The following is a 19,987-nucleotide window of genomic DNA, read 5'->3' as shown; positions in this document are numbered from 1 at the left end:
CTGTCAGTAAAATTATTTTGTATTCTTTGTACTATGTATGAATAACTTACAAATATAGAACAAACTTGGAGCTCAACAGCCACTTGACAATTGAGGGTAATGTAATGAAATATTTGGTTTATAGGAAAAGATCCAGAAAACGCTGGAAACATAACAGCAGCAGACATGGCCCTTTGACCTGACCACGGTTTTCTTCTCAAAATGCCATGTCTGGCTATAAATTTCCCTGAAATAAGAATAATTAAGTCACAAGTTTTTTGTTTTTTTTTTCAGTTACCAGAAGTCCTTCAAATAATACATCATTTTTATCTGGGAGGAATAACTGTGAATACAACAATACATTACAAAAGTTCTTACTGAAATCTCAGGTAGAAAACATGTGTCAAACCCCAAAGTCCCCTAAGCAATTTATGTAAACCCCTGTTCATTTTATTTCTATTGCACTGGAGTCTACTGCACCACTTTTATGGGAGGCCAGGATAATAGCAAAATTCAAATATACTGATTGCAAAAAACCTCTTTAACCACTTAAGACCCGGACCGATATGCAGGTAAAGGACCAGGCCCCTTTTTGCGATTCGGCACTGCGTCGCTTTAACTGAGAATTGCACGGTCGTGCGACATGGCTCCCAAACAAATTTGGCGTCCTTTTTTTCCTACAAGTAGAGCTTTCTTTTTGTGGTATTTGATCACCTCTGTGGTTTTTATTTTTTGCGCTATAAACAAAAATAGAGCGACAATTTTGAAAAAAAAAAATATTTTTTACTTTTTGCTATAATAAATATCCCCCAAAAATATATACATTTTTTCCTCAGTTTAGGCCGATATGTATTCTTCTACATATTTTTGGTAAAAAAAAAAAATCGCAATAAGCGTTTATCGATTGGTTTGCGCAAAATTTATAGCGTTTACAAAATAGGGGATAGTTTTATTGCATTTTTATGAATATTTTTTTTTACTACTAATGGCGGCGATCAGCGATTTTTTTCGTGACTGCGACATTATGGCGGACACATCGGACAATTTTGACACATTTTTGGGACCATTGTCGTTTCCACAGCAAAAAATGCTATAAAAATGCATTGTTTACTGTGAAAATGACAATTGCAGTTTGGGAGTTAACCACTAGGGGGCGCTGAAGGGGTTAAGTGTGACCTCATATGTGTTTCTAGGGGGGCGGGGCTGGACATGTGACATCATTGATCGCCTTTCCCTATATCAGGGAACAGACGATCAATGACAGCGCCACTGTGAAGAACGGGGAAGGTGTGTTTACACACACACCTCTCCCCATTCTTCAGCTCCTGTGACCGATCGCGGGACTCCGGCGCCGATCGGGTCCCGCGGTCACAGAGGTTCGCGCCCGCGACCCATGGCTGGGCATTTAACAATCACGTACAGGTACGTGATTGTGCCCAGCCGTGCCATTCTGCCGACGTATATGGGCATTAGGTGGTCCTCAAGTGGTTAACCACTTCAGCCCCAGACCATTTGGCTGGCAAATGACCGGGCCACTTTTTGCGATTCGGCACTGTCGCTTTAACTGACAATTGCGTGGTCGTGCCACGTGACTCCCAAACAAAATTGACATCCTTTTTTCCCCACAAATAGAGCTTTCTTTTGGTGGTATTTGATCACCTCTGCGGTTTTTAGTTTGTACGGTATAAACAAAATTAAAGCGACAATTTTGAAAAAAATTTAATATTTTGTACTTTTTGCTATAATAAATATCCCCAATTTTTTTTCTTTTAAAAAAGGTATTTTTTTCTCAGTTTAGGCTGATATGTATTCTTCTACATATTTAAAAAAAAAAAAAACGCAATAAGCTTATATGGATTAGTTTTCGAAAAAGTTATAGCGTCTACAAAATAGGGGATAGTTTTATGGAATTTTTATTATTAATACATTTTTTACTAGTAATGGCAGCGATCTGTGATTTTTATCGTGACTGCGACTTTATGGCGGACACATCGGACACTTTTGACACATTTTTGGGACCATTGTCATTTATACAGCGATCAGTGCTATAAAAATGCACTGATTACTGTAAAAATTTCACTGGCAGTGAAAGGGGAGCGCTGAAGGGGTTAAGTGTGTCCTAGGTAGTGATTTTAATGCCGAGTACACATGATAATTTTTCGGCATGTAAAAAACTACGTTTTTAAACAATGTCATTTAAAATGATAGTGTGTGGGCTTCACATTATTTTTCGGGTTCTGAAAAACGACAAAAAAAAAAATCGAACATGCTGCATTTTTTAACAACGTTTTAAACAATGATGTTTTTCAGGTTGTAAATAATGATCTTGTGTGGGCTTAAACAACGTGAAAAACCCGCGCATGCTCAGAAGCAAGTTATGAGACGGGAGCGCTTGTTCTGGTAAAACTACCATTCGTAATGGAGTAAGCACATTCATCGCACTGTAACAGACAGAAAAGCGTGATTCGTCTTTTACTAACACAAAATCAGCTAAAGCAGCCCAAAGGGTGGCGCCATCCGAATGGAACTTCCCCTTTATAGTGCCATCGTACGTGTTGTACGTCACCGCGCTTTGCTAGTGCATTTTTTTTTAACAATCGTGTGTGGGCAAGGCCGTTTTAATGATGAAGTTGGAAAAAAAATTGTTTTTTCTAGAGGCTGAAAAACGTTGTTTTTTACAAGCCGAAAAATGATCGTGTGTACGCGGCATTACTGTTAGGAGGAGGAACTACCAGTGACATGTCACTGATCATTGTTCCCGATCACAGGGAACAGTAGATCCTTGACATGTCACTAGGCAGAACAGGGGAATGGCTTGTTTACAAAGGCATCCCCCTGTTTTGCCTTTGCCGACCACAATCGCAGGCCACCCGGGAACATCGAGTTCCCGGGACCCCCGGGTGCACTCACGAGTCACGCAGCGAGCACCCGTCGGCAAATGTAAAGGGAAATGTAAAGGGACGTACAACCACTTTTACCTACAATTAAGCCTAGATTAAGGCTTACCTGTAGGTGCTCAAAATATCTATATAATATAGGAGATATTTACAGAAATTACGGGTGCCGATGTCTACGGCGCATGCGCCATAGACAACGGCACAGACACAGTTTAGCAACAGCGATCGTGTGGTTCCTAAAGGAGCCGTGCTGTGACTGCCGACTCCCGCGCTCATGCAGGAGTGACATCATTGCGGCTCCGGTCAATCACAGCACCGGAGCCGCGATACCCGGAAGAATCCCCCGGGAGAGATGTCGGCCGCCCGAGCGGTGTATGAGGACGGCTGCGCTATGCATACTAGCTCATTATGCCTTTGTCTTGCAGGTGGCGTTTTAAAAAAAAAAAAAAGTGGGTTTACTTTCTCTTTAAGCCCTGGTTCACACTGGGTACGATTTGGAACGATTTAAGATGCGATTTGACATGTCAAATCGCATCTCAAATCGGCGGCAATTGTCGGCAATGGCACTGTCCTAATCAGTGCGACGCCGCATCTGCGATTTCAAAAAGTAGTTCCTGTACTACTTTTTGCGATTTCGGGCCGCGATTTACATTAAATTGCGGCCGAAATCGCGGGCGCGAAATCGCGGTAAAATCGCGCATTTTACCGCGATTTTGAATTCGCAGCAGTGTGAACCTAGGCTCAAGCAGTGTTCCAGCCTTTTTATGTACAGGTGATACTTGAAAAATTAGAATATCGTGCAAAAGTTCATTTATTTCACTAATGCAACTTAAAAAGGTGAAACTAATATATGAGATAGTTCAAGCCGTGATTTGTCATAATTGTGATGATTATGGCTTACAGCTCATGAAAACCCCAAATCCACATATTTCGCCCGATTTATGGCATGCTAATTGTGGGTATATAAACTGACAGTCCATTCATTCATACTGTATGCATCTCCTTTGTGCAGCACGGCTCCGAGATCCCACGAGATTACAGTGCTATTCACAAAATCCTGAAACACCCCCTGTGACTTCCTACGTCACAGGGGGTGTAAACATCAGCACTTTGCATGGGACACAGGAGCAAGGAGATCAGCTTTATCATGTAGATTGTGTCAAAAACATATTAAATAATAAATATAAATATGTTTTGCAAAGCTTGATCACTTCTCTATGCTTCAATATGTGGGATATTATTGCTATACTAATCGGGAATGAAAAAAAAGGATTGGCTACAACATTACTGAGTATGTGCGTGGTTACAGCAGGGACAAACAGAAACACAGGTAGGGCAGAGGTAAATTGTTCTTCAGACTCAGAAGACAGGAGCTAAGATGGCGCTGGCTGCAACCAGGAAGTAGGAATTACAAATCATCTGGGGAAACAAAGTAAGAAACATCCTTAGGGGGGAAAGAATAATGCAGAATGTTATGAGAAGCTTTATTAGACTGGATTTATTAAGAAGGAGCATTTAAGGGGCTGAGTTTACTTCCTCTTTAAATGGTCTCTCAGTCTGGTTCAGTAGGAATCACAATCATGGGAAAGACTGCTGAAAATGTGAAAAGTGTGGAAGAAAAACACACACAAAGACAGGTCCTGGACATGGGCTTCAAATGGGCTTCAAATGTCATATTCCTCTTGTCAAGCCACTCCTGAACAAACAACGTCAGAAGCGTCTTACCTGGGCTAAAGAAAAACAGACCTGGTCTGTTGCTTAGTGGTCCAAAGTCCTCTTTTCTGATGAGAGAAAATTTTGCATCTCATTTGGAAACCAAGGAGCCAGAATATGGAGGAAGAATGGAGAGGCACACACTGCAAGATGCTTGAAGTCCAGTGTGAAGTTTCCACAGTCTGTGTTGATTTGGGGAGCCATGTCATCTGCTGGTGTTGGCTCACTGTGCTTCATTAAGTCCAGGGTCAACGCAACCATCTACCAGGAGATTTTGGAGCGCTTCATGCTTCCTTCCACAGACGAGCTCCATGGGGATGCCGACTTCATTTTCCAGCAGGTCTTGCCACCTGCCCACACTGCCAAAAGCACCAAAACCTGGTTCAATGACCGTGGGATTACTGTGCTTGATTGGCCAGCAAACTCGCCTGACCTGAACCCCATAGAGAATCTATGGGACATTGCCAAGAGAAAGATGAGAGACATGAGACCGAACAATGCAGAAGAGCTGAAGGCCGCTATTGAAGCATTTTGGTCTTTCATAACACCTCAGCAGTGCCACAGGCTGATAGCTTCCATGCCACGCTGCATTGAGGCAGTAATTGCTGCAAAAGGGGCCCAAACCAAGTACTGAGTACATATGCATGCTTATACTTTTCAGAGGTCTGATATTGTTCTATGTACAATCCTTGTTTTATTGATTGCATGTAATATTCTAAATTTCTGAGATTGTGGATTTGGGGTTTTCATAAGCTTGAACTATCTTGCTTTGCATGCAATTAACCTATCTCATATTAGTTTCACATTTTAAATTTCATTAGTGAAATAGATTAACTTTTGCACGATATTCAAAAATGTTCGAGTTTCACCTGTATGCAAGACAAAAGTATTGTGTGTACATCTGTATTAGGGTTATAAATGAAAATCTTATAGATTATACCTATATAACCATAAGAGAGTATGTTATATATTGTATGTATCGTGAAAAAAATCAAGCGTCCGAACTATTGTAAATTCTAAAATCAAGTCCTTATAACCTCCAAACAGATAAAAATAAAATAAATTATTATATATGACAACACTGAAGAAATTACACTTTGCTACAATGTAAAGTAGTAGAGTGTACAGATTGTATAACAGTGTAAATTTGTTGTCCCCTCAAAAGACCTCAACACTCAGCCATTAATGTCTAAACCGCTGGCAGTGGAAGTGAGTACACCCCTAAGTGAAAATGTCCAAATTGGGAAAATTATCAATTTTCCCTGCCCTGTGTCATGTGACTCATTAGTGTTACAAGGTTTCAGGTGTCAATGAGGAGCAGGTGTGTTAAATCTGGTGTTATCGCTCTCACTCTCTCATACTGGTCACTGGAAGTTCAACATGGCACCTCATGGCAAAGAACTCTCTGAGGATCTGAAAAAATGAATTGTTGCTCTACATAAAGATGGCCTAGGCTATAAGAAGATTGCTAAGACCCTGAAACTGAGCTGCAGCCCGGTGGCCAAGACCATACAGTGGTCGCCATGGTCGACCAAAGAAGTTGAGTGCACATGCTCAGCGTCATATCCAGAGGTTGTCGTTGGGAAATAGACATATGAGTGCTGCCAGCATTGCTGCAGTGGATGAAGGGGTTGGGGGCAGCCTGTCAGTGCTCAGACCATACACTGCATTAAATTGGTCTGCATGGCTGTTGTCTCAGAAGGAAGCCTCTTCTAAAGATTATCCACAAAAGACTCACACAGTTTGCCGGAAAAAAGAAGACTAAGGATGTGGATTATTGGAACCATGTCCTGTGGTCTGATGAGACCAAGATAAATGTATTTGAATGGTGTCAAGCATGTGTGGCAACCAGGTGAGGAGTGTGTCTGGCCTACAGTCAAGCATGGTGGTGGGAGTGTCATGGTCTGGGGCTGCATGTGTGCTGTCGGCACTGGGGAGCTACAGTTCATTGAGGGGACCATGAATGTCAACATGTATTGTGACATACTAAAGCAGAGCATGATCCCCTACCTTTGGAGACTGGGCCCCAGGGCAGTATTCCAACATGATAACAGGTCAGTATTGCAACATGATAATGAACCCCAAACATACAGTATTCCTATGGAAAATACAATAGAGCAGTCTTTCTTAAACTTTTTACCATAGACAATCTTTTGCCTCCTTGTCCCCTTTGCCCCCTGTTATGCTAATATTGCGACGGGGAACTGGGAGGAGTTATTCATCTGGAACAACAATTGTCTTTTATGGCAGGTATATCGAAGATGCCCTGTTCATCTGGAATACGAGTGTGGATATGTTCTCCTCTTTTGTGTCCCACTGCAATTATAATGGTTTAGGTCTACATTTCACCCACGTGTTGTACCCCTGTTCACTTGTATTTTTGGATTTGGAGCAGTCCCACGAGGACGGTGTCATTGTTACTAAAAGTTATTGCAAACCCACGGGAGGCAACTCCCACTTACATTATTCCAGTTGTCACCATTTATCTTGGCATAATAACATTCCCAGTTTTATAGATTGAGGAGAAATTGCTTCAAGCAGCAGGAATATATGGTGCAATGCTGCCCCGATGAGAAGGATCCAGCCAAAGGCTATAGCAGAGCTTCATATTAATGTGGTCTATTACGCCTTGGGCTTACTGCCCTTTCATCACATTTCATCATTGCTACCTGCGGCGATACTGGCCCCTGGGGACTATGCAAGTGCTAACCATTAGGATTATATCGGTGTCATATGTAGCATGCATTCGCTGGAATGACCCTATGTGGTATACAATGAAGCTGGTTGCTGTTTTTTATAAGACTTTGCTTTTCTTACTTTAATAAAATGGATTCTGTTTTTACATATGTAAGAACTCCTTTGAGCAATTCCATTTGAGAACAATACTGTCTCTAAATGCTGTTTTGGGTATTTGGATTATGAGCTATTCCTCCTTGATCACCCTGTTGGATGAAGCACTGAGATCTCTCTGCATCTTAATGTGAAGTCGGTAAATATATAAAGCGTTTGATGAGCAAGACAAAAGGTTGTTCTAAAGGCATTTTTGTAAAGTGTACCTATTTTTTAAAGGGACCCTGTCATCAGTGAATTATGTAAGAAAGTACTGCTTGCTGATCACTCCTATTAGTTATCTGGCTGTCGTGCTGATGTTTTTACTCAATTACTTTGAGCCACAGACCTGCTATAAGGAACTCTCGCACTAATTTACAGCATGCTTGTTCCAGGTCTGTGACTGAAAAGTACTCAAACCGTTCAAAGCAAGAAAACTATCATTGCCAGAATTATGCCAGCAATGGCAGCTTTTGAATTTATTTTTTTACTTTAAGACAGGGGTCAAGTCCTGGGGAAAAAAGTGTGGGAACTCCTACCCAAGATCCACTCCCCCCACCAAAAAAAAAAAATGATATGCTCATATGCATAATTACTAAACCGCATGTTTTTTTTTTTTTTCGATCCACTGTACCTTAGTAATCCTTTATGTTACTGGGCGCTTCCTGTATATGGATTCATCGGGTAGTGTGCGGGTATTCCGTCACTTCCTCGATGACGCAATGTCTCCTGGGAGCTTTTGTCATTGTTCCCAGGAGACATTGCGGAGGTCTTTCGCGAGTTATCGCGGGATTTAGAAAGAAGCAAGTTCTTTTTAAATCCCGCGATAACTCGCAGCAGACCTCCGCAATGTCTCCTGGCCGCTTAGTGAAGGATTGGCTCGGGCAGCTCGGCTGCTCTAGTCCTGCAAAGGGAACTGAGTTCCTGCTGTGAAAAAAGTGCAGGAACTCTGTTCCCACGCGTTCCCGCAGGACTTGAGCCCTGCTTTAAGAGCAGTGGTTCCTAATTAGAATCTCAGGAGCCACATATAGCTAACTTTGATATTGCTTAGTGGATCCTTAGTAACTTTTCACATTAGCACTAGGCAAAATTATAGATATTTGATGTTATGCCATTACAATACACAGTAATGTAGCATTGTTTAATAAGGTTTTACTTTACTTGTTAGGAATATAAGAACTTACTTTACTTGTTAGGAATATAAGAACTTACTTTACTTGTTAAAGACAGAAGAAAGGAATCCATGAATATTCTGAATCCCACATGCTCTCCGTACGTCTTTATATAGACCTAATAAAATAAAAAAAACTGAATAATATTAGACATGTCTATAATTATGCATTTATATCAAAGCACTTCAACTATGTTATAAAAAGACAGATGGGTACTCAGGTATAATTGCTGACAACGGTATTGCATGGGTTATGTAGTTTTTCAACGACTCTTGATAACGACCAGTAGTAAACATAAAGAGAATGCAGTATGCATAGGTAATTAATGAAAAAAAAAAAAAGTTGAAAATAAGCCCCCAACAAGAACAATAATCAGTGTGGTTCAATTTTTAACCTATTCATTTAAATGGACTGAAATCTCCCTGGATCGCACCAAAAGTACTGCATGCACTTCTTTTAAAAATACACTGCAACCGGATCACATAGTACTGCAGTACCATACAATCTGGTGCAAGCAAACACACTGAGTTTGCAATCTGTGTTTGGGGTGTCATTAGGAATACGCTGACACATGCAGTAGATCACACACCCCATACATTTTGAGTACAGTTCTGGTGTGAACAGACCCTAAGGGCTCATTTACACCACAATCTCTGCGTTCACTATGCGTTTCTGCATGTACATTTGCAAGCGTTTTCTGTGTATTTGCAGTGCATTTTCAGGAATATTTTTTTCATTTATTTCAATTTTCTTAATTTTATTTCACTAATTTGCATTTACATGCATTTGCACATGTTAATGCCTGTTTTTGTTGCATTCTGATGCTGAAAAGTGCATAATGCTGTACTTAAGCACAAATGAAAGAACTGCAGTGGTCTAACTTATGCTCACTGGAATACATACATTTTTGAATGAACCCTTAAACATTCTAATGTTTAAAGTGAATACACCCTTGTCCACTTAAAATCACAGCCTGTAGTACCTTGTGCCCAAAGCACAAGTCCTTGTTCACCAATAGAAGGGTTATTGCTTAATGAAGGTATTTTTAAAGCCTTTGATCCCTTAGGAAACTCAAACTGAACAAAGAGGTCAAGATGAAAAAACTAAAAGTAACCAATAAAGATAAGTTACTAGCAGCACTGTGTTTACATTTTAGAAATATATAATATACATTTAACCACTTTTATTATTTTGGGGGTGGGGGGCCTGTAAGGTAGGTTGTACTCTTGTGATTTCTAACAGCAGCCCTGCAACTGCCCTATCTCCGTCAGCTCCCAGTCACAAAGAAGCAATCGTAAGCCAATAGGACGGGTTCCCGGTCAGGGATTACATGACCTTAAAGCCCATATAATGTCTTAAAGTGCTGGTGTACCCCACTGATTTTATAATCTGTGGCTTATTTCAGCTTATAATACTATTAGGGTTTGAGTTTTTCAGCTTGAAAGTCTATAAGGGAAAACATATCTCTGCTGCAAGTCAGACATATTTCATATCCATGCCTTGAGGTTCTATATGTTGCCATATTGTCTGCATGCCAGCTTAGGCCTTGGGTATGCACTCAAGTGGTGCAATTTAGAATATGTATTCCCATAGGTACTATTCTTCCCACTGACACCAATGATGAGGTATCGTTGCTCCCAATGACACCAATGATGGGTTACTATTCCTTCCACTGACACCAACCATGCGGAATAATTCCTCCCACTGATATGCGTAATTGATTAAACACTATTCCCTGAAACAAACGATGGGGGACTGTTCCTCCCACCAATACCAATGATAGGATGCCATTCCTCCCACTGATACCAACAATGGGACACTATTCCCCACTGACACCAATGATAAGGTACTATTCCTCCTGCTACTGACTATAGGTAGACAATTCCTTTCAATGACACCAAAGATGGGGCACAATTTTCTTCCCAATGACACCAACATTAGGTCATGATTCCTCCCACTGACACGAACAATGGGATGCTATTCCTCCCACTGACACCAAAGATGGGGCATTGTTTATTCTCATGTCAGGACCTTTTCAAATCCCAAAGGCCACAGTCAGGCCCACCTTATGGCTGAACAGTATACTCTTTGTTTAGAAAGTTTGGAGATTCCTTATCTAGGCATAAGAGCAAAAGCATCCTGGGACAGATTTTAAGGGCACAAGCCCTGCGCCTACCAAAGAAGATGTCCTTACACTCTGGGAAGGATTTAAGGGAGCAAGCCCCATACTGGGTTTACCTTCTAAGATGAGCATACCCCCCAAAGAGGTCTTTAGAGACAGGTCTCCACTGCTGGCAGACCACGGCCCTAGACCTGTACATCACCCTGCGGCTAACTCATTGTGATGTACCAAGGTGTGCATGATCCAGTTCCTGAAGTAACATTGACGGCTGGCCCCACATCTTCTCCAGATAGGGTCCATGTACAGTCCTCCAAGGTTTATCAAATCCAGAAGCTGCAAAAAAAAAAGCCACAGGGGCTTCTAAAAGAAGAGTCCCTAAAAGCAATAACCTCCTAAAAAGTGGTAAGCTTCTCTCAGTAGGTATGCCTGTTTGGAGTTTGGTTAATGACAGGGTTGCTTTAAAGCAAATGATACGGATTCTGCTTCTTGGTGAAAGCTACGTTTCACGGACAAACTTTTTGTAATCTATCAATATCTGTAGGAAACATAACTTACTTTGTTGTCTTTGATGGTGTAGTGACATAAACTCTGTCGATGACCAAACCTTTCAGGAATTTCCACAGCAATCTTGTCAGGATCCACAGTAGGAAATGGTTTGAGATCATGCTCAATTTGTGGGATGGATTCATTACAAGCCATGTGTTTTAACCATAGGTTGCTGTCTGGTTCAGGGCAATAACATTCTTCACTATATACTGGACCTGGAGAAAGGTAGAATTATATACAGTTACTTTGCTGGTTCAGATAAAAACTATAGCTATCCTACAAAGAGACTCAATCTTTCTGGTGATGAAGGTCATTGAGCTCAGAAGGATGTACACGAATATTCACATTGTTAAGCTGGCCATATATTAGTAGAATTTCGTATAAGTGTTCTTACGAAAATTCTCGTCAAAACGATCTTTCTTGCCACCATCAAGTCAATTGGTTTTGTTCAAAAGACCTTAAAATTTGGTTCAGATCTAAAATTTGAATGGAATCCCAGGTGTATTATACAGGTTTCATTACAATATGGTCCACAAAGGGAAGGGGAAATGGTGTGGACACCCAGATATTTTTTTAAAAGTCATACACAGTAATGTAAATATAAATATTGTTTATTAAAAAAGCTAAAAATGTCACCTTTATCAGAGTAGAGGGCATCACTGAACATAAACAATAGTATTAAACATGTACAAGGTAATACAATACAGTGAATCCAAATAGATACTCTATTATGCGTCTTGCCTAGTGGCCCGACACATTTTGACCAGTGTGGTCTTCTTCTGGGATTTGCCCTTGGATAGCACAATGGAGGATTCTATAGCTGATAAAATTTACACAAATTGATTGGTGATGCCGGAGATCATACAGAGTGGAGGTGGAGCATAGGAAGATCGCAAGATGAAATAGAAACGCAAGATGGAAGAAAAACACTAGCAGCCTATGTTTCCCAAATACAAGGGATAACAGACAAAGGTAAAGGCAGTACACCTTCATGAAAACGTCACAGTTAATGCTGGCTGTTGGTGTGTTGCTGCAAGCAGGGACTGTCTCCTGGATTTGTTGATTCATTTACCCATTACCACACTGATTTGTCTTTTTGACATTAGACTTTGGCCCACAAATGTCTTTTACATTTTAAAAATCATTTTTTGTGACCCACTAGCACCGTTTGCTGAGTCACGTTATTACCACGCCACGTTTCCATTAGGTGTACTGCTTTTACTTTTTGTCTGTTATCCCTTGTGTCTGGGAAACATGGGCTGCTAGTGGTTTTCTTCCATCGTGTGTTTCTCTTCCATCTTGCGATCTTCCTATGCTCCAGCTCCACTGTGGGGGATGCCACAGAGGGGCAAGCCATTTTAGGATAGAGGTGGTTGGGGGGGGGGTCTATTACTACACTGTCATATACCAACTTTGGGGTATATTCTGTCCTACAGACCAGAAAGGAGCACAATAATATTGACCATTGCGCTCTGTACACAGTGCTGTATCATACATAGTCCTCACCCCTGAAAACCCTGCATTCCCTATGTTATACATAATACTCCTGACCTTGGCACTGTGTATGCCATGTTGTATATTATACTTCTAACCCATGCACCTATACGTTATGCATAGGCGTGTGCAAGGGGTGTGCCTGGGCACACCCTAATCCTGGGGTTGGCAACCTGTCAATGGTGGGCAGGTAACAGGTAAACCGCAATTCTTCTTCGCCGACCCTCAGAACCCGGACAGGAGAGGTGGCTGGGGTAGAATTTCCTTTTTTTTTTCTCCTGCAGCAGCTGAAAGTAGGCTTCTCCTCCTCCTCTCCCTTTTGTCAACATTCAGCTACCACAGGAGGAAAATATAGAGGATCGGTACTAATATATATAATATATGCATTGTATGCTATAAAATACATTATACTCTTGACCTTCCCACTTCATACACTGTGTTGTATGTTATATTCCTGACCCCTGCACCGCATATGCTATGTTGTATGTTATACACTTGACCCCCCTGCACTTTATATACTATGTTGTACATTATATTAACCTGGGTGAACAGTCCTAACTGGTTTTATTATGCTGGATTAAAGTGTTTGTAACCCTAAAAAAAAAATAAAAAAAAAAATAATGATTCTGTTCCTTTAAAGCCGTGGTTCTCAACATTACTAGTGCTGTGACCCATTGATAACATTTCCCAAGTTGTGGGGACCCCTAACAGTAAAATTATTTTCGTAGCGTGGCGCTCCACTCGTACAGTATTAAAACCTTATATGGTAAATTTTAGGATGTACCACTCTCTTTGGGCCAGATTCACAGAGGAAATACGCCGGAGTATTTACTGATACTCCAGCGTATTTTCAAATTTGCCGCGTCGTATCTTTATTTGTAATTCACAAAAAAGATACAACGGCTTTTGGCTAAGATCCGACAGGCGTACGGCTTCGTACGCCTTCGGATCCTAGGTGTAATTTTCCGGCGGCCGCTGGGTGGAGTGTGCGTCGTTTTCCAGCGTTGGGTATGCAAATTAGCTGATTACGGCGATCCACGAAGATACGCGCGTTCGTCGCAATCTCTTACATCGTCGCTAGTCAGTTTTTCCCGTCGCAAACTTAGGCCTGCTTTTTCATGGCTTACATTTAGAACAGCCATGTTAAAGTATGGCCGTCGTTCCCGCGTCGAATTTCAATTTTCTTTTTGCGTAAGACGTCCGGGAATACGAAACGACGTAACGCACGTCGCCGTTCAAAAAATACGTCGGGGTGCCGTAATTTCGCGCAAAGCACGTTGGGAAATTTCCTAACGGAGAACGTTCGGCGCGGGAACGCGCCTAATTTAAATGGTACACGCCCCATTTGAATTAGGCGGGCTTGCGCCGGGCGGCTTTACGTTACACCGCCGGAACTTTACACGCAAGTGCTTGGTGAATCAGGCACTTGCGCTGAAAACTTGCGGCGGTGTAACGTAAAGACGATACGTTACGCCGCCGCAAAGGTATGTGAATCTGGCCCTTTGTTCTCTTTTCTTTCCCTTGTATCTCCCTCTATCCCAATTTCTTATTTTGTTCACCCATCCTTCTCTTTTTCTTTCTTCCTCACCCTTTTACACCCTTAACCACTTCCCGCCCGGCCTATGGCCGATTTACGTCCGGGAAGTGGTTATGAAATCCTGACAGGACGTTCTAGAACGTCCTGCAGGATTTCATGCCGCGCGCGCCCGTGGGGGCGCGCATCGTGGCGATCGGTGATGCGGGGTGTCAGTCTGACACCCTGCATCTCCGATCTCGGTAAAGAGCCTCCGGCGGAGACTCTTTACCACGTGATCAGCCGTGTCCAACCACGGCTGATCACGATGTAAACAGGAAGAGCCGTCGATGGCTCTTCCTCACTCGCGTCTGACAGACGCGAGTAGAGGATAGCCGATCGGCGGCTCTCCTGACAGGGGGGGTTAGCGCTGATTGTTTATCAGCGCAGCCCCCCCTCGGATCGCCACCCTGGAGCACCAGGGATGCCCACCCTGGAGCACCAGGGTGGGCAAAAAAAAAAAAAATGGCAAAAAAAAAAAAAAAAAAAAAAAAAAAAGTCTAAAAAAAAAGTCTAAAAAAAAAAAGCATAAAGAAAAAAGATGCCAGTCAGTGCCCACAAATGGGCACTGACTGGCAACCTGGCAAAAATAAGTGCTGCCACCCCAGTGTCCATCAGCGCCACCCCAGTGTCCATCAGCGCCACCCCAGTGTCCATCAGTGCCACCCCACAGTGCCCATCCATGCCCAGTGCCCACCTATCAGTGCCCATCTGTGCCACCCATAAGTATCCATCAGTGCCGCCCATCTGTGCCGCTTATGAGTGCCCATCTGTGCCGCCCATGAGTGCCCATCAGTGCCGCCTATGTGTGCCCATCAGTGCCGCCTATGTGTGCCCATCAGTGCCGCCTATGTGTGCCCATCAGTGCCGCCTATGTGTGCCCATCAGTGCCGCCTATGTGTGCCCATCAGTGCCGCCTATGTGTGCCCATCAGTGTCGCATACCAGCGCCGCCAATCAGTGCCACCTCATCTGTGCCCGTCAGTACTACCTCATCGATGTCCATCAGTGCCATCTCATCGGTGCCCATTAGTGCCGCCATATCAGTGCCCGTAATTGAAAGAGAAAACTTATTTACAAAAAAATTAACAGAAAAAAATAAAAACGTAATTTTTTTTCCAAATTTTCAGCCTTTTTTTAGTTGTTGCGCAAAAAAAAAAAAAAAATCGCAGAGGTGATCGAATACCACCAAAAGAAAGCTCTATTTGTGGGGAAAAAAGGACGCCAATTTTGTTTGGGTACAGTGTAGCATGACCGCGCAATTGCCATTCAAAGTGCGACAGTGCTGAAAGCTGAAAATTGGCTTGGGCGGGAAGCTGCGTAAGTACCTGGTATGGAAGTGGTTAATATCCATACCAGACCTGAAGGGCCTGGTAATTGAATTTGGGGGGACCCCCACGCATTTTTTTTTATCAATGCCTTTTCTCTGTATTGCCAGGAGCAGACAATTCATTATAGCCACGAGTGGCTTTAAATGACTTTTTCCCCTTCAGAAATGACACTTTGTTCAGGGACAGTTCTAAGCACGGGAAACAAGCGCTACTTTACAGGCATACTATACACACCCCCTAGGTACCAAATTTAAAGGAATATTTGACTTTTATTGTTTCACTTTAAGCATCATTAAAATCACTGCTCCCGAAAAAACAGCAGTTTTTAAAACTTTTTTTGCATTGATACATGTCCCCTGGGGTCCCCAAACACTTTTTATGACAATAACTTGCATATAAGCCTTTAAAATTAGCACTTTATATTTTTCATGTTCGAGTCCCATAGACTTCGGATGTTCCAACTAATCTATTGCTTGTTTGCATGTTCTGATGCAAACCGAACTGGGGGGTGTTCGGCTCATCCCTACTGGTCAGATGAGAGCAAAATGGGAATTTTTGGGCCTAAAAGTAAACCGCTTTGTGTGGCAGAAAAACTAACACTGCACATCACCCTGAACACACCATTCCCACCATTATTTTCCAGCATTGCTCTTACCCTCTTGGACATGAAGTTCACCAGAGCTTCACAGGTTGCCACTGGAGTCCCCTTCCACTCATCCACGACGACACCACAGAGCTGGTGGATGTTAGAGACCTTGTGCTCCTCCACCATCCCTATGAGGATGCCCCACAGATGCTTAATAGGGTTTAGTTCTGGAGACATGCTTGGCCAGTCCCTCACTTTTACCCTCAGTTTCTTTGGCAAGGCAGTGGTCATCTTGGAGGTGTGTTTGGGGTCCTTATGTTGGAATATTCCTACAGTCCAATCTCCGAAGGGAGGGGATCATGCTCTGCTTCAGTATGTCACAGTACATGTTGACATTCATTGTTCCCTGAATGAACTGTAGCTCCCCAGTATCCGCAGCACTCATGCAGTCCCAGACCATGACACTCCCACCACCATGCTTGACTGTAGGCAAGACACACTTGTCTTTGTACTCCTGACCTGGTTGCCTCCACACACGCTTGACATCATCTGAACTAAATAAGTTTATCTCATCAGACCATAGGACATGGTTCCAGTAATCCATGTCCTTAGTCGGCTTGTCTTCAGCAAACTGTTTGTGGGCTTTCTTATGCATCACCTTTAGAAAAGTCTTCCTTCTGGGAGCACAGCCATGCAGACCAATTTGATTCAGTGTTCGGCATATGGTCTGAGCACTGACAGGCTGAACCCCCACCCCTTCAACCTCTGCAGCAATTATGGCAGCACTCATATGTCTATTTCCCAAAGACAACCTTTGGATATGACGCTGAGCATGTGCACTCAACTTCTTTGGTCGAACCTGGGGGGAACTGGCCCTTAGTTCTAGTTTACACCAAATGCAGTTCTGTGTTTTCTGTGCACTAAAAATGCATGCAGTGTTTTCCATGTATTCCAATGGCTCTAGTTTGCATCGCTGCAGTCAGTTTCCAGTGAAGAAAAAAAAAGTAGAGCTTGCTGCATTTTTTCTGCACAGAACTGCACTGGAACCTAGCAAATTGTATCAAAAACGCACTGGAACTGTGTGTGTGTGTGTGTGTGTGGTGTTAATTGTAAGCAACAAAGGTGCATTTTTTTGTGGTGTGAACTGGCCGTAAAAATGCATGCACAGTGTTTTTCCATATATTCCATTGGCTCTAGTTCACACCAATGCAGTCAGTTCCAGGTCAGTTTCCTGTGCAGAAACTGACCGTAAACTGACTGCACTGGTGTGAACTAGAGCCATTGGAATAGATGGAAAACACTGTGCATGCATTTTTACGGCCAGTTTACACCACAAAAATGCACTCTGGATATGTTCCAGATCAGTTTTTGTTTACAGTTCACACCACACGCAGTTCCATAGCAGTTGCATTTTTGATACAATAGTACAGTTCTATGCAGAAAAAAATGCAGCATGCTGTAGTTTTTTTTCTGCGCTGGAAACTGACTGAAACTGACTGCAATGGTGTGAACTACAGCCATTGGAACACTGCATGCATTTTTAGTGCAGAAAAAAGTGTCGGGAACTGCATCTGTTGTGAAAGAGCGCTTAGTGAACAGAAGAAAAAAACTCACTTTGTATTTTGTAAATTGATAAAAATAAACAATGAAAATATATATTGTGGAAAGAATTCTTACTTTACAGCATTTCTTCACACCTGACAAAACTATAGCATAGTACTATATATATATATATATATATATATATATATATATATATATATATATATATATATATATATATGGTAGCTCACTCTAGTCACATAATATTATTAATGAGCTCTGTGTTTAGAAAAGTCGAAATAGGTGTGTTAAACAAACTTTGTTGACATTAGAATATCCTACCCTGATTTGCCATAGCTTACCTCTTGAGAAGCAAATGTATTTTTATTTTGTAAATGCAGTTATCACATGGAGAGATCTCAGGAAAATAAGATCTGTCACTGTCATGAGAAAACAAGTGTTCAGCAAACAAAGGTTTTCAAGTGTAAAAATCAATAGGACAGCCAAGCAGCAGCATTTGTTTACAGGCCCCACACTTGTAGCCTTCAATGTGGTATTATCCTCATATCCAAGGCTGTTTATTTTTATAAATTATATTTTAAAATGTATACTTAGCCAAACATGATTTTTACAACTTTTGAACAGATTGGGGAAGGGGTAACACCCCTCTCAGTGACACTATAGGATCTTTTTTTTCAATGGGCTCTCATAGGGAACCATTGATTTTAAATAGAGGTAGAGAAACATCGCTAAAAGCTAGCGCAGCTAAACGTGCATTAGCGCCAATACAAAAAGCTACTAGTAGCACGTTTTTACAGCTGCTTTTTCCTGGCATTGGTAGTGGCTTTGCAGCTCGCTTTTTCTAATGCCCTGTGTGCATGAGCCCTAAAACAAATAGGTCAGTTAAAAACAACAGCCCTATTCTGGCCAACCTGATCTTCATGAATAAAACATGTACAGAAATAACAGTTCTTGTATCACATAGCAGCTCGCCAGTTTCTCCCTTTCACTGTTTCATATACTGCATGAAACATGAAAGACAAACTAACTAGATGCTATGGGTCATAAGAACAGTTCTTCTTTCAGACACTTTGGGGGTTATTTACGAAAGGCAAATCCACTTTGCACTACAAGTGCACTGCAATTGCACTTGAAAGTGCACTTGTAAGTGCAGTCGCTGTAGATCTGAGGGAAAGCTCTGAAATTGGGGGAAGCTCTGCTGATTTTATCATCCAATCATGTGTACCCCCAAAGGAGTTGCTGGTTTGATTTGGGTGGCACGTTACCTCTATATTCCCGCCATCTAGGGTACTGGATGAGAGTTGTAATATAGTCAATGTCCACAGTGTCAGTGTCTTTTCTGTGCTTTTATTACCCAACAGGGTAAAATGGTAAATAGTAGAGAAGGTGAAGAGATAGAAGGTATAAAAAGTGACAGATTCAGGTGTAACTGGATCCTGGAAACAATCCTGCTTCCAACGACAACTTTTCTTCGCCACTCTAGCCAGAGTGGGATAGTGCACCTGGATAGGCCTCTCTCACCAGCCTAGCAGCCAGAGTGCCACTCGGAAACTTTAGGGTTAAGTCTCTGCCACAGACCCTCCTAAAGGTGGAGATAGTTTCTGTCCAAGATCCTTCTCAACTGGATTCAGCACCCAGATCTCCTTCAAACAACTTAGTTATGTCAGGAACTGATAGGCGACCATCGTCCAGCCTCTTAGAAACACAGTGTCCTTCGATGAGCAAGTAGGCCTCTCATGAGACACCAGCCTCGTGCTCGGTATCCCCCAGACAGGTTCTCCATCAATCGGCCTCCTCCCACGGGACGGACAGCCCAGTACCACTTGCAAATTGCAGACCCAGTCTACCTACTGAGTCTACGAGGTAGATCAATGCTCCGGACCAATGTGGTCCTGGAGCCAGGAACACCGCAACACACACACACCCCGGCCAGGAGGGCCACACACGGGGGTGGTGGGGCAACTGCCGAGGTGGATAGCGGCAAGGCAACGACCCCTAGCCAATAGCATCTGCCCCCTAAATACCTCTCCCCAGCATGCACAGCAAGGCAATCAACCCTCCTGATTTGTCGCAGTGGAGAAGTAACCACACTACCCTAACTCCACTGCTGCCACCTGCTGTCTGGGGGTGCCTGAAAGTCCCCAGACAGTAAGCATGGGCACACAGCACAGCCAGAGCTGGAA

The 19,987-nt window shown here is 42.5% G+C and overlaps 1 protein-coding gene across 1 annotated transcript in view; it reads right to left on the bottom strand.

Moving 5' to 3' along the window:
• Window positions 1-19,987, bottom strand: part of POGLUT2 (protein O-glucosyltransferase 2) — an 82,094-nt gene that overhangs the window by 53,344 nt on the left and 8,763 nt on the right. The window contains exons 3-4 of the mRNA XM_040336184.1: window positions 11,268-11,473; window positions 8,631-8,708 (exon numbers count right to left, since the gene is read on the bottom strand). Of these exons, the coding sequence (XP_040192118.1) occupies window positions 8,631-8,708; window positions 11,268-11,473 (284 nt within the window). The remainder of the gene's footprint in view (window positions 1-8,630; window positions 8,709-11,267; window positions 11,474-19,987) is intronic.

Source organism: Rana temporaria, chromosome 2 (genome assembly GCF_905171775.1).
Source record: "Rana temporaria chromosome 2, aRanTem1.1, whole genome shotgun sequence".
NCBI classification, from domain to species: domain Eukaryota; kingdom Metazoa; phylum Chordata; class Amphibia; order Anura; family Ranidae; genus Rana; species Rana temporaria.
Note: the sequence above shows the minus strand (reverse complement) of the source record. Positions and strands in the feature narration are given on the sequence as shown.